General features: G+C 41.6%; 1 protein-coding gene across 1 annotated transcript in view; it reads right to left on the bottom strand.

Moving 5' to 3' along the window:
• LOC143442646 (leucine-rich repeat-containing protein 37A2-like) overlaps positions 1 to 14,212 on the bottom strand; it is a 44,660-nt gene extending 30,448 nt beyond the window's left edge. Inside the window, exons 1-5 of the mRNA XM_076935671.1 lie at positions 11,920 to 14,212; positions 10,500 to 10,571; positions 8,782 to 8,853; positions 6,688 to 6,759; positions 5,549 to 5,629 (exon numbers count right to left, since the gene is read on the bottom strand). Coding sequence (XP_076791786.1) covers positions 5,549 to 5,629; positions 6,688 to 6,759; positions 8,782 to 8,853; positions 10,500 to 10,571; positions 11,920 to 14,087 — 2,465 coding nt within the window. The 5' untranslated portion in view covers positions 14,088 to 14,212. The remainder of the gene's footprint in view (positions 1 to 5,548; positions 5,630 to 6,687; positions 6,760 to 8,781; positions 8,854 to 10,499; positions 10,572 to 11,919) is intronic.
• Positions 14,213 to 15,249: the final 1,037 nt, after the last annotated feature.

Genomic DNA, 15,249 nt, shown 5'->3' with positions numbered 1-15,249 from the left:
AGATACTTAGCTGGCAAAGGAGGCAACCAACCCCCCCCCCCCCACCAAGATAGATTACATAGTGCTTTATTAAGCTTAAATTTTTAATGCTAATGAACAAAACACTACAGCTGCTGAAAGACATTGGATTATCAAAAAAAAACCTACTGAACTAAACTAGCCTATTTATATTAAGGATATTCTGATGTCAGAATGGAAAATGGGAAATGTGTTACGCTAGGGGAGAGGTTATGCCTATGTTTCCACAGGAAAATAAAAGCTGTGGGTTCCTTCCAAGTTGATAAAAATCAGACATGACAGATGGAGACCTCCTGAAGACCTTGGTGATGGAGAAGAAAAGAGAGACTAAAACAACCAACAAAATAGGTGATGTATATGTGGTGATATTTATGTCTCTGTCTACGGAGACAGCTCTGGAACCGGCTAAGACTAATATGTCTGTACACAGCCAATAACACTTATTGGGTACAAAATTCTCATGACTTGTTATTACATGCTATCATTTAAGATGGCATGTATAGAAATTTATATTGCCATCTGATTATGTGATCAAATTAACCTCTGAAGAAAGGCAGCTGTCTTTATTGATCTTCACTAATCAATCTGCACCCTGCACTCTCCATATGAATGCCTTTGCAGAACTATACATTGTAAGTTTTGTGTACTGCAGGATGAAAGAAGAGAAAGACAGTACTGACAAGATTCACATTCCGGGATGCCGAGATTCTGGGACCTTCCATTCCGGCTCCTTGCTTGATTCTACCTCAACTACATCGAAGTTGCTTCTTTTAAAGACTTGATTCCAGAACTTTTCCAGGACAGCTAGCTCACCTATCCAGCATTTCGGACTATCATAGTGAAGATGTCAGCTAAGCAATGAACTTTCTCAGCACAGAGTGACTGGAAGGCAATGATGCCAGCTAGCTCTACTTTGACAAAGCCAATTTCCCTACTTCCCTTTGGGTCCCCAGAAGAAAATTCTTCACCCCAATTCAGCTGGAAGCAGACAAAAGAAGATCATTGTTCTAGTCTCTTATGTTGAGATGGATGGTTCTGGTTATTTTATGGATTACAGATATGTTGTCATTTTAAGGGATACTTTACAAATGTAGCTTTAGACAGGGAGGAAATGAGAGAGCTTAAACTTGGAAACTTCTACCTTTCCTTTCCTCTTCTCCTTTTTTTTTTAGGTAAAGGAGGGAGGGGTGGAAAGGAGAAGGGGGAATATAGGAATAAAGAAATTAGAGAAATAGGGATAGGTTATCAAATTTACTCTTGAACAAAACATTGCATAGCTATATCTTACATTGGTAGAAACCTTATAATTGTTACAAAGTTAAAGTTATAATTTCTGACATTGGTACAGAATTTACTTTTGACCTATTGTGATATAGATTTAAGGTTTTCATTGGTGTAAATTTCTCCTATTGATACAAAGAGTTAAGAATACAAAGCTTAGACCCAGTCCTTCTAGCTACTATTACAAGCTGTTTTGTTTTGTTTTGTTTTTTTTTTTAAATGTTTCAGCAGTATGAGTTAAGGGCCAGATAGCAAACTCATGGTTCTGAGTTAATTATAAGGGAGTTTTTGAGATATTTCAATTAGAGAGGGTTGAGAGTAGTTAAGGCTTAACAGTTCAGATATACTTTGCATACAGATAGTTTTTTAAAAACATCAGAGATCCACAGAGTGTGACACTTAATGTTATTTGATTATTTGATGCTGAGATGTGCCTGCTCCTGACAGTGCCCCCTTTCTTCCGTTCAAAGAAGATACTGGGCATCTTCGCCCCCAGGAGAGGTTGTTTATTGTGGCAAGGCAGCCACTGGGCAGAAATTTCCTGTTTCTTCTACAGACCTGTACTGTCCACGAGAGGACACAAGATACAGGATAGTTGACAGCTTAGTTCTGCCGAAACAGAATAAGCTAGTCCTTCATAATTCCTGTTTCACAAGGTCTGTCAGTTGATCCTGAGCCAGAAGGCTACAAAATTGATGCTCCAACATGTTGTGGACTGAGGGACTGTCCAGGTGATCAGTTGTCTCTATAAATTGGTTAAGTTTTGGAAGGTATGTTTTGTGCTCCTTATATTTTCAGGTAATATTTAAATCGTTTTTGGATTTCTGATGGGGTTGAAGACTGGATGTAGTCTCATAGCCAACCCAAGCTGTTTAGCATTGAGAGAGATGACACAGATTTGAGAGGATGGTTTCCAGATGGTATACAATCTGAAACAGGACATAATTCAGGTATAATTCCTTTTTAAGTTGGATGGCAGAGTGCTTTATCTAATTGATAAATTGTTAGACTGGATGTCATTTATACCTCATACTCTGTGATTTACCTGTCATAATTTTTTTTTCAATATCTGGAAGAAGAGTTTTTTTTTTATTGGATAGAAAAGGTGAGATGTAGAGGAATTTCCCTTAATTATCTGGCTAATAAAGACAACAAATAGCCAATCACTGAGCAAAAGCAAGGAGGTAGGTTTTATGGGCAAGACAGGAAGAGGAGGGGAGGAGGAGGAATTGCAGGGATGGCAAACAGAGGAAGACAGAGGGAGAGTGGTTGAAAGGAAGATGGAGCAGAAGTGCATGGCCTGGAAAAACTGCAAGTAGCAGGGATTTCATAGCTGGGGAAGAAAGTGGCGAGGAGGCAAATCTGCCCGATACAGGTGTGCAGTTTGTAAATATACAACTGAGGTGTGTTTTCCTTTCCTGGACTAATTAGGGGTGGAGATTTACCATAAGCCATGCCTACTGTCAGAACCTCTGAGGCCAATGCAGGCTGCCAGAACTCCAGCCCACATCTCTGGTGGAAGGCCTCTGCCCCAACAAAGACTACCTGGGTATCAGAAGTCCAGCCGCCAAATTGGGTGAAGACTCTCTATTCAACTATGGACTACCCTGGTCAGAAGACCAGAGTGGAAACAGAAAACAAGGAACAAAACACCCATTCAACAAAGACAAACACAGAAATCAGCCCCTAGATCTATAACCACCCTCAACCCAGATGCCTAGACACCAGTGTAAGAACACAACCACCAGAGCCCAGTTATCCTACTACAGCAAGCCCTGAATATTCCAACACAGATGAAGCACAAGAAAATGACCTGAAGCCGAACTTTATGAAGGCGAGAGGTCCTTAAAGGGGAAATGAATAAATCCCTTAAAGAAATCAAGGAAAAGAAACAAAAATAGGAGGAATGAATAATCTCTTAAAGAAAGTTAAGGAAAAAACAGAGTTGAATGAGACAAACAAAACTGTTCAAGACCCGAGAGTGAAAATGGAAGCAATAAAGAAAACACAAACTGAGCAAATTCTGGAAATGGAAAATCTAGGTAAGTGAACAGAAATTACAGATGCAAGCATCTCCAACAAAATACAAGAGACGGAAGAGAGACTCTCGGGATTCCTGTTCTCACCTTCGGCAACATGCCTTTGGAAAGATTCAAGAAGCTTTTGTGCTACTTGTTGGCATATGCTCTGTCCAGAGAGTGACACTATTAGAAGGTGTGGCCCTGTTCCAGTAGGTGTGGCCTTTTGGGGGTAGGCATGGCACGGTGGGTATGGGTTTTAAGACCCTCATCCTAGCTGCCTGGAATCAGTATTCTGCTAGAAGCCTTCAGAACAAGATATAGAATTCTCAGTTCCTCCTGTACCATGCCTCCCTGGATGCTGCCATGTTCCTGCCTTGATGATAACGGACTGAACCTCTGATCCTGTAAGCCAGCCCCAATTAAATGTTGTCCTTATAAGAGTTGTTTTGGCCATGGTGTCTGTTTACAGCAATAAAACCCTAAGACAGCTATCATGAGACATATTTCTCGAAGAAAACTGTCTATTACAAAGAGTTGGGTGTTGGATCCTGACAGAGGAGTCTAGCTCCCTGCACATGCTTATTGGGTTGTGTCCAACATTGTCAAGTTCTTTTTAAAAATGAGTTCTTACTATCCTGAATAGGTCAGCCTTGAACTCTTGGGCTCAAGACATCCTCCTGCCTCAGCATCTGAGTAGCTAGACCCACCAGCTCACATGGTGCGTGCCTCACTGTGCCAATCTGCGATGGTAACTGAATTCTGAGAGATGTAGTTCCATTCAGATCACATGATGTGAATATCAATGTCCAATCCCAGTGAGTTCTGCTTTTCTCATCACCAGGAAGCAACTTCCCTTCCTGTTAAGATGGACACAGGAACTAGAGACAACAAGCCAGTGCCTCCTGCTTGAGTCTTTCCTACCCTACCGTCCACACCTACTCTACCTGAGAAGCAGATGCTCTTCTTCCTTTCCTCTAGTTAGGAGTCAGCAAATTATACCAGAGAGGGTGAGAGCTACAAAGAGTGTCTACAGAGCATCCAGCTGCAGCACATCCCGACTCTCCCTCCAGTGGGAACCAGCTGTGAATCTGGGTTTCTGACCTGCCAGACAGGTACAGTCACCCAAAGTCAAGTTCAGAGGGACATTTTGATTTGAGTTTATAACGTCCTTCTGATCACGGAAAAGCATATAAAAGGTTTTTAAAGATGAGATTGAACTCTATAGTCTAGCCTGGGCTAGAACATGCAATGTCCCTGTGGTTAGCCCCAAACTCAGGCTTTGTTCTTTTGAGTGCAGGCTCTGGCATGAGAACATGTGCCACCATGCTTAGCAAACAACATGAATTTTATTTTTTCTAAAATAAATTCCTTTATTCTAAAGGAAAAAACCCTTTTCTTGGGAAAGAAATATTCTTTTCTCTTTCCTCTTTTTTTTTTTTTTTTTTTAAATTTAAGACAGGGTTTCTCTGTGTAAAAGCCCTGGCTGTTCTAGACTTGCTTTTCAGACCAGGCTGGCCTCAAACTCACAGAGATCCACTTTCTCTGCCTCCCGAGTATTGGAATTAAAGGCATGAGCCACTGTGCCCAGTAAGAAAGAAATATTCTCCAGGCTGGAGCAATGCATTTTCTTTATGAATATTTTCCAATCACACAGTTCAATGCATCTTTCCTCATGCTGCAAAAGTGTCTCTTACCCATATATAATCCATGACCTCAGAGGCACATACTTCCTGAAAAATAACATTCTGAATCATGGAGAGAGAAGCCTCAAGGCTGAGGAATTTTCTCCTTTCCACGTCTAAGAAGTGACCCACAGCTTTTGCTCCCTGCAGGCCTTGATGTTATTTTTTGCAGCTCTGTGTGGCAGCCATTCAAGCAGCTGGGAACTGTGCATGGGAGTGGGGAATCAGAGAGAAACTCACAAGTGGGTTTCCAAAAGCATCCCCACGTCAGAGCATGGCACTGGGGCCTCATGACTACACCTAGTGAGGATGGTGTTACTTGTGCCTGAGCTGAAGGTCAGGCCTAGGAAAGCAGAGCATGTCCTGTAATTTACACAAGGCCCAGGCCTCCTGTGCCTTAGGTTCCTTGTTGGAAAAGAATGGATGGACCTTAAGACAGACTTTCCCCAGTTTACACGGGGTTTGTACCCAGTAAGTCAATACTGCATTCTTTCAGACACACAAATAAGTATTTACATATGCTTAGTTAACTTCTACTTCACTTACAACTGCTGTAAAAACTGCATTCCGTGCCATGCTTGAAATGTTCCAAAGGTCAGTTCAGTGAGTAAATTACACCCAAGGTTTCTAAAATAATAACAATAAAAAGACATAAGCCAATGAAAAGATACTCTCTAGAACATTTGTGTTTGTTGTGATTCTAGTTTATATATAATTAAACTTAAGCTCAATACTTTCTCACTTTGCTAAAGAATTCTGGTGACACTGGCTTATGGTTTACACTTTTTATATTTACATTATATAATACATTAGTCACAGTAAATGCTCAAAATTTTCTCCCATAGAACTTTACTACTCTGATAGGTTTTTCTTTTCGTTTTTTTTTTTTTTTTTTCACCCTTGACATTTGGGGTTAGACTACTCTTTGTTGTATAGGTTTGTCCTATATACTGGAGGGTGCTTAGGAACAGGTATGATGGCTATGAAATCTGCTCACCAGATGCCAGCAGTTTATCCACAATTGTCAAGGGGGTGCTGTCACACTGAGTGAGAACTGTCACTCACGATTCACTCTGACTAATCGGAATTCTCACATTCAGCTTTATTACAGATTATACAAATTTGACTTAGAATGTTCATGGCTTTCCACCAGCAGTAAAGTTGAGTTATTGTACTAATACTGGGTTTTATCCTGATAATTTCATATATCTACCTCTATCTCATTATACTGTGCTCTTACCTGGCCTACTAAGTCTCCATCCCACTCTGCTGGCCTTCTTCCTCCCAATACAGTCTTACTTTCCTGTTGCACACACACCCGCACACACACACTCACATGCACAAGCACAGAATGATTGCCCACACCCGAGGAAACATGATGGTTTATCTTTCTTCTCTTATCCTCTCTTGTTTTCCACCCTTCTGTGCTCCCTTCTCACCCCTCACCCGGGCATCGTCCACTTCCAACACACACATATACAACTAGGAATGTAGCTCACTGAGAGGGCACTTGGATAGCAAGTACAAGACCCTAGGTTTGTCCCTGTCACCAAAACAAATAAATTTTAAAAATGCAATATTTGTCTTTTTTTGAGTCTAGGTTATTATTGAGTCCTATTAGCTAAGTTGGAAGTCACAAAGGGGGATTGAAATTTAAACATAAAAGGGTTATAATTGTAACTTACATATACTTCAAAAAGGGTAATGACTCAAATGTCCTTCTTTCAATGTAATGTATTTTATTGCAGGATAAATCCCTAGGAAACATAAAAGGGAAATATTGCTTTGCTTAGCTGTTAGATATCTAGTAAGTATAACTAGAGAACTTAAAGTCGATAATAGAAAATACATTGTTTTTGTCTAAACTCTAAAGCTTTGGATTTGAATATTTAAAGCCACTTACCCAGTCCATCCTTCTCCCAAGAGTATCACCCTTTATAATATTCAAATATATAAAATAAAACTATAGATCTTGATAGATTCTGGAGTTAGTCATGTTGAGAGATTATCTGACTTTTTTATATGTCTTTCCATGTAGGCTAGGCTGCCCTCAAATTCCCAGTTTTCCTACCTCAGCCTCCCCTAGTTCTGAAATTACTAGGTAATTCCAGGTACTGGGGCCCTTGAAGACACAGGTTCTCAGCCCTACTTCAGACTTGTTGATTCAGTAACTGCCACTGAGCAGGGATGCCAGGACCCAGGTCTAGCAAATGCTCCAGGTGATGCTGTGAGGCTTCTGGCTGTTTGCAAGCATTGCTACAGCGCCGTGGTCCTCGTCGTGGTACCTTGGCTTTGCACTCAAACCCCCAGAAGGTCTGTCTGGAGAGGGCCCATGAGCACTCCTCTAACAGGGCTTTAACTTTTGTCTCCACTCTTGTGTTTAGTGCTTAGCATCTTTTCCACCAAGAGACCTGTCTGAGGCTGGTGAGATGTCTTAATGAATATGGATACCTGTGGCCAAGACTAATGTCCCAAGTCTGACCCCTCAGACCCTCGTGGTGGAAGGAGAGAACCAAATCTTGGAGTTGTCATCTGATCTCCACACCTGTCTCTGACAAGAACTCTCTCTCTCTGTCACACACACACACACACTAAACAAAGATGTAAACACACACACACACACACACACACACACACACACACACCTTCAAATTAATGCAGGTAGCTCTTCTCTAATCTTAGATGCGATGGCTTGAAGGATTAATTCCTTCTGTCCTACTACGCGTTTTTTTTAAAGGTTAGATTAGCAAACATTTTGGACTTTGCAGGCCACACATACCTTATGTTGCACATTCTTTATTGATTCTCTTTTTTCTTTTTTAGCTTTGTTAATGGTTTGGATATAAAGTAAACCCTACAGTCCCTCCAACCCCCCTGAAAATAAGAAAGCATATACTGGAGATTTGATTCTCAGCTGGGGGTATATTTACCATGAAGACACTAAGGTCATCCACGAATTAACCCACTGATGAGTCCCTTCCTGAATGTGCTAGGAGGAGGCGGTGCCTGACTGGAGGGGGCGGGGTGTGAGGGCGTGGCTTATTGTTGGGCATTTCTTCTTTCACTCTTTCCAGGCTTTACTCTACCACAGCCTTCCGGAATCATGGTCTGCCTCACCACAGGCCAGAAACAATGGAGCCAGCTGTCAGGAACCGAAAACCTCTGAGATGAAGGGCCAAAATGAATCTTACCTCCTTAACTTGTTCTTATCAGGCACCCTGTCACATCAACTTGCACAAGTCCGGTAAGAGTATCAAAGCACTCCCAACTCATGGGCTACAGTAAATGAGAACATGGACCGGAACTGACGGAGGTATGAAGATCTAAATAGAAGCCTACGCCTCAGAAAACAAGGGTTGTGTGGGTTTCAGTAATGACTCACATCCTGCTAACACTTTCCTTCTGTAAATGGAGTTGTTCTGTTTGAAGTTGTCTATATGATTTGGGAAATTTAAAATGCATAGAAGGCATTTTAATGGTAGAGATAGGCTGTCACCCTCACAGACAGACATAACCGCAGATTGTCTTTTATCATGGTTTTAGAGCCAGGCTCTTGCCAAGCAGCCCTGGAACAGGTATGAAACCCACTATGTAGACCATGCAGATCTCCAACTTGCAGCAATCCTCCCATTTTCCACTGCCTCAGTGCTGGGATTATAAGCAAGCACTGACAAACCTAGTCAATAATTGCACAACTTTACTGCTTGAAGACATGTTAGTATCTAATTCATCCACGAATAATTCATTAACTTAAAAATAGGTATGCTCAACTAACTTACAAAACCTGGAGCGATAGCAGGCCTTCGAATGAATCCTTATGTAATTCAGTCAGGTAATTTTCACTGAGAATTCTGGAAAATTAAAAGGTTACCTGGATCAAAAATCATCAAACAGATGGAGAACATTGGTGGTGAAATAGGATGAAGAGGTACACACTGTCACGTGCTATTGCCTAGAGCGTAAGTTGGCACTACTTATTGTTAGGGCAATTAAAATTTCATATGTACAATGGTATCCATCCTAAAGACTCTCTTTCTAGATATCTGGTCTATAGAATCACTCGACCAAGGTATACAGGACATTTATTATAGCCAGACATGTAACAGAATAATCAGATAGTCTCTAAACACCAGCAGGGTAATATTAAATTCTTGTGGATGTATACACACTATGAAATATTATGCAGTACTAGAAAGAAATAGAATAACTATGTATTAAAAAGTAACTTTCAATATCATGCAGTGAAAACATCAAGTTGCAGGATATTATCATTTATGTAAAAATTAAAAAGGAATTTGTGACAAATCTGTTTTTCTATATGCAAATTATGTCTGGAAGGATATATACCAAAATCACAGTAGCAGTTACCTATTCTAGTTTACTTTCAACTTGACAGAAACCGGGGTCATCTGTGAAGAGGAGATCTCAACTGAGAAGATGTCTTCACTGTGGGCAAGTTGGGCATTTTCTTTATAAATTATTGATACGTGAAGGCCCAGCCCACTATGGGCAATGTCATCCCAGGACAGGGGGCCTGGGATGAACAAGAAGACAAACTTCTCAAGCCAGTAGGAATGAGCCACTAAGCAGTGTTCCTCCAAGCCTCTGCCTCAACTCCTGGCACTTGTAGGTTCCTTTCTTAAGCTCCTATAAGGACGGATTACAATTTTAAGTTGGAGTAAAACTCTTTTCTCTCCTGGTGGCTTTTGTTCATGGTCTTTATCACAGCAAAACAAAACTAACACAAACATCCCAGTGGTGAAAACTTAGAGCACAAGGAAGATTTCTTTATATCTGATATTTAATTTATATCCATTAAGAATGTAATCATAGATCAAGTTTGGTGGTGCACACCTTTAAACCAGCACCCAAGAAGAAGAGGCAGGCAGATCTCTTTGAGTTTGAAGACCACCTGGTCTGCTTGAGTGAGTTTCAGGCTAGCCCAGGTGACACAGAGAGACATTGTCTCAAAAAAACCAAAACAGCCCAAAATATCATCGATGACTTCTGCATGGGAGACAAGTTTAAATTGTCAGTGCTTCTAGGGAGAGTCCATAAAATTTAATCTAAAAAATTGGGTAGCAAAATGACCTCAAGGGAAAGGGGACTTGTTGCCAAGACTGAAACTTGAGTTTAGTCTCCTGGGCCCACATGGTAGGAGAAAAGCAAGTTCTACAAGCTGTCCCCTGACTTCCACATACAAGCTCTGGCTTGGTGTGCATGCAAAATAAAATGGAAAACAATTTTTTGAGGAATTGATGGTGTCTGAACCTATGGCCTCATGTGTTGTGCTAGGCAACTGTTCTCCCCTCTGCAACACTTAGTCACTACAAAATTTACCAGAGAAATTCAGTCACTATAGCTTGATTTGGGTTATGAAGGGGAAATGCCTTGTCGCGTGGGTATTTGCCTTAAAACCTGGACCAAGAAGGAACTTACAGTGCAGTAGGTTTTTGTTTGTTTGTTTTATATTCATATTTGGAGAAAACATACTCACAGTTTCTCAACCCAACGGTATGCTTTCCATACATTTTTGTCAATGTAAGAGATAACATTTCCTTGGAAATTTCTGTGAAGAAACAATTTATATACTTGAATAAAAAGAAAAAGAATCAGTAGAAATTATCGCACCCTCATGGAGGTGCTCAATGAAGAACAAAAGACACCACCAACTCTAATTCCTGGATCTCTGTTTCCAAGGGAGCGCAGTTAAGGGTGCAGCAGGACTACTGGTGCAAGCATTGAGACACTTCCTCAGAAGGTAAACTTCTAGCCTGTGGGCTCACATTCCACTCTTCTCTGTGTTATAGACTCTAGAGCCCAACTCTCAATTTAACCAGTGGCTACTAAATCCTACCTTCTCTTTCTTATGGACTGTCATGGTGGAGGGCCTGGAGGCCATTATATTTATGGATTTAAAAATGATCCAAGATATGAGAATGGTGGAATATGCCCATGATCCTAGCACTTGAAAGGCCCAGACAGGAGAATCAGAAACTCCAGGCTAGATTATACTACTGGTCTGTCTTTATTTTATTTTTCTTTAAATTCTTCTGTCGTAATTCCTTTCTTTCCTGCAAACATCTGGTGGCTTTCCATGTCTCCCTCTGTCACTTCCTAAATCTTATAGTTGATACTTCAGATCTCACATAATGTCTTTCCTTTAATCTGACTTGTCTATCTCCCCATCTTTCTTATAATCATGCCTTTGCCTAGGTTGTACTCTCTAATTTTACTGTTCCATACTTATAGACATCTTTTGAGCCATGGGGAAAGGTTTACTGTTCCCTTGTCCCCTCTTTATTTTTTTCATGTCCCAGATACAACACACATAATATGTGACTCTCACACTTCTTAGCTTCAAGTTGCACACAAAAGATTATATATCCTAGGATAAAGATAAGTTTCTGAACACAACAGAGATTACAAATATTAACAGCTAACACTCATGGATGCTAAGAACTAAGATTCAGTATTCCACAGAGTCAACTAAGCCTCACAACAATCCTATGAGAGAGTGTCTAACACACTCCCCATTTTACAGGTGAGGAAGTTCACTCCCAGTTATGCACTCTTCCTAGAATTGTAGAGGCTACCACATGGGGTCCAACTGTAGGAGTCCATCTCTGGAATCTAGTCCCAACTCTCTGCTGCATCCTCACTAGAGAGATGAGTTATAAAGAGGTTGGAGTGAAAAATAGGAAGAGCCAAAGTTGAATTCATTATAATTACATAGTGGGGCTAAATAAAAATGAATGGAGGAGAGGACTGTAGTAAGAAGACGACATAGCATAGGTAAGAGCAGAAAGTCAGTCAGTGTTGGTTGGGGTGACAAGGAAGGTCCAGGAAGGCTTTGAGGAAAAGGCCCCAATGTCAAGCAGAATGAAAAACAGAAATAAGAAAAAGGTGATTCTTACAAAACATTTAGGGTGCCCTTGTAGGTGTTGGGACTTGGCACAGGCACCTTGTGGAGTTTCCGCATTGGGCTGAGATGATTACACAATAGTGTGTGATTTTCACACAAGCAAAAGTCACATACGTTGGTGCTCATGAAGACATTTGGTTTCTTTTGGAAAATTAAATCTTTTTCTGTATTAAAATTTCCAGCATAAGGAGTTATGGTAGGTCCAAGATTCACAGGTTGAAGTGTGATGCCACTTGGGTTTTGCTGAGCCGTGATCTCAAACATAGGTGCAAAAGGGCTTATTAGTGTAACAGACTGTGGTGTTATGGAAGATTGTTGGCTTGTGGGTGAAGACCAAGTTGTGACTTCAGTTGGCTTTGGCTGATGAGCCTGAACCTGGCTTGACCGTGAAAGTATTACCTCATCGTGTGTTGAAGGAGGGGACATAGCTGTTGGGACTGTAGAATGTGTAGTCTCTGGATGAGTAGTTGTTAGGGCTATGGAATGTACAGTCTCTGGATGAGTGGTTGCTGGGACTTTAGATTGTGTAGCCTCTGAGTTGAGATGCTGAGGTTGACCATGGACAATTGCTAGAACTGTCATATTGAGGTATACTGGAGATTGGGTTCCAGTCTCCTTAGATGACTCTATAGACTGAACTGGTGCAGAACGTTTAACCATTGTAGCAGGTGGCGGAGCTATGGAAAATTCTGGGTATGAGGGCTCAATTGTGACTTGAGTTGGATTTCCATGCAGAGCCTGAACCTGGTCTTCAGGTAGAAGGGTCATCTCATGGTGCTTTGGAGGAAGAGCTGTAATATATGTGGCTGGCAAAAGTTCAGGCTCCACACTGGATATTGGAGCTATTCCATGTTCTACTTTTATATGTTGAACTGTGACTTTAGGAGAAACCAGATGCTGAGTTGGATCCTGAATTGGTGTTATTTCATAAAACACTGGAGCTTTTGCTGTGACCTCCTCATTTGGCTGTTCAGGTTCAGGAAGGATCTCCTGTATATGTGGAGAAATCTCAACATTTAGATTGGGGCTTGGAATTCCTGTAAGTTCCGGATCCAAAGGTTGAACTGTAACTTTAGTTAGAGTTGGACGTTGAATATAAACTTGTTCTGAAAGTGCCATCTGATGGTATTGTGGAGGAGAAACTGGACTTTCGTGTGGGGTTGTAGGCCCTGAACTTATGGTGAATTCCAGGTCCGAAGGCTGAAATGAGGCAGTAGGCAGTATTAGATACTCAGTTTTATCCTGATCTGGTGCTTGAACTGTCACTTCTGGGTGCTGTGGTGCTGGAGTGACAACCTTTTTAGCTGGATTTGAGGGCTGAGTTTTTGTCTCCTGTACAGTTTGAGACAGTTCTACCTCAGGAATAGCTTGTGGAGACGTGCTAAGATCCAGATCCAAAGGTTGAAATGTAACTTCACTTGGGGGTGGGTACTGAGTGTGAACCTGAGAGTACTTTGGAGGAAGAATTGTGGTCTCCTCCAAGGTTGTTAAATTGTGAGCCTCTCTGGAAGTCTCTGGATGTATGGTGAGATCCAGGTCCAACAGCTGAAATGTGATGATGGGTAAGGTTGGATTCTCAGCTGCATCTTTACTAGATGTTGCAAGTGTCACTTCCTGATAGACTGGGGCTTGAGCTACAGCTTCCTTTGGTGGATCTATAGGCTGAGTTGTGCTCTCTTGCATAGTTTGAGAAAGTTTTCCCTCAGTATCTGGCTGTGAAGTTGCGGTAAGTCCCAGATCCAAAGACTGAACTGTGACTTCAGCTGGGTTTGGATGCTGAAAGAGAACCTGTTCTGGAAGTGTCATCTGAGAGTACTTTGGAGAAGGAACTGTAGTCATTACCAGGGTTGTAGAATGTTCAGCCTCTGTAGTGAAGTCTGAAGTTGTGGTGAGTTCCAGGTCCACAGGCTGAAGGGTTGTTAGGTGCTCATTTTGAACCTGACCTGGTGTTGGAACTGTCATCTCCTGATAGAGAGTGGCTGGAGCTACAGCCTCTCTAGGTGGTTCTGTAATCTGAGTTGTGGTCTCTGACATAGTTTGAGGAAGTTCCTCAGGAGTAGATTGTGGAGTTATGTTACGTTCCAGATCCAAAGGTTGAATTTTAGTTGCATAGGGAACATGATCCTGAAAGTGCCCTGGAGGAGGAGATATAATCTTCATTGTGGTTGTAGGCTGCTGAGTCTCTCTTGTAGGCTTTGAACTTGTGAGTTCTAGGTCCAAAGGCTGAAATGAGGCGATAGGAAGTGTTGGATACTTAGTTCGAGCCCAACTTGGTGTTGAAATTGTCACCTCTTGATATAATGGAGCTACAGCCTCTTTAGGTGGTTCTGTAATCTGAGTTGTGGTCTCTGACATAGTTTGAGTAAGTTCCTCAGGAGTAGATTGTGGAGTTATGTTACGTTCCAGATCCAAAGGTTGAATTTTAGTTGCATAGGAAATGTGATCCTGAAGGTGCCCTGGAGGAGGAGATATAATCTTCATTGTGGTTGTAGGCTGCTGAGTCTCTCTTGTAGGCTTTGAACTTGTGAGTTCTAGGTCCAAAGGCTGAAATGAGGCGATAGGAAGTGTTGGATACTTAGTTCGAGCCCAACTTGGTGTTGAAATTGTCACCTCTTGATATAATGGAGCTACAACTTCTTTAGGTGGTTCTGTAATCTGAGTTGTGGTCTCTGGCATAGTTTGAGTAAGTTCCTCAGGAGTAGATTGTGGAGTTATGTTAAGTTCCATATCCAAAGGTTGAATTTTAGTTGCATAGGAAATGTGATCCTGAAAGTGCTCTGGAGGAGGAGATATAATCTTCATTGTGGTTGTAGGCTGCTGAGTCTCTCTTGTAGGCTCTGAACTCATGGTGAGTTCTAGGTCCAAAGGCTGAAATGAGGCAATAGGAAGTGTTGGATACTCAGCTTGATCCTCACTTGGTGTTGGAACTGTCACCTCTTGGTACAGTGGAGCTACAACCTCTTTAGGTGGTTCTGTCATCTGATTTGTGGACTCTGACATAGTTTGAGAAAGTTCCTTAGGAGTTGGTTGTGGTGTTATGGTAAGTTCTAGACCCAAAGGTTGAACTGTAACTTCACTTGGGTATAGATTCTGAATGTGAAACTCTTGTGAACGTGTCACCTGAGGGGGCGTTGGAGGAGGAACTGTTGTCTCCTTTGGGGTTGTGGAATGGTGAACTTCTCTAGTAGGCTCTGAACTTACGGTGAGTTTCAGGTCCAAAGGCTGAAACGAGACAGCAGGTGGAATTGGATATTCAACTTGATCCTGACCTGCTGTTAGAACTCCTGCTGTCATCTCCTGATAGAGAGTGGCTGGAGCTACA

This window comes from Arvicanthis niloticus, chromosome 6 (assembly GCF_011762505.2).
Source record: "Arvicanthis niloticus isolate mArvNil1 chromosome 6, mArvNil1.pat.X, whole genome shotgun sequence".
In the NCBI taxonomy this organism is placed as follows: Eukaryota; Metazoa; Chordata; class Mammalia; order Rodentia; family Muridae; genus Arvicanthis; species Arvicanthis niloticus.
This window is presented reverse-complemented; position numbering and strand designations above follow the sequence as displayed.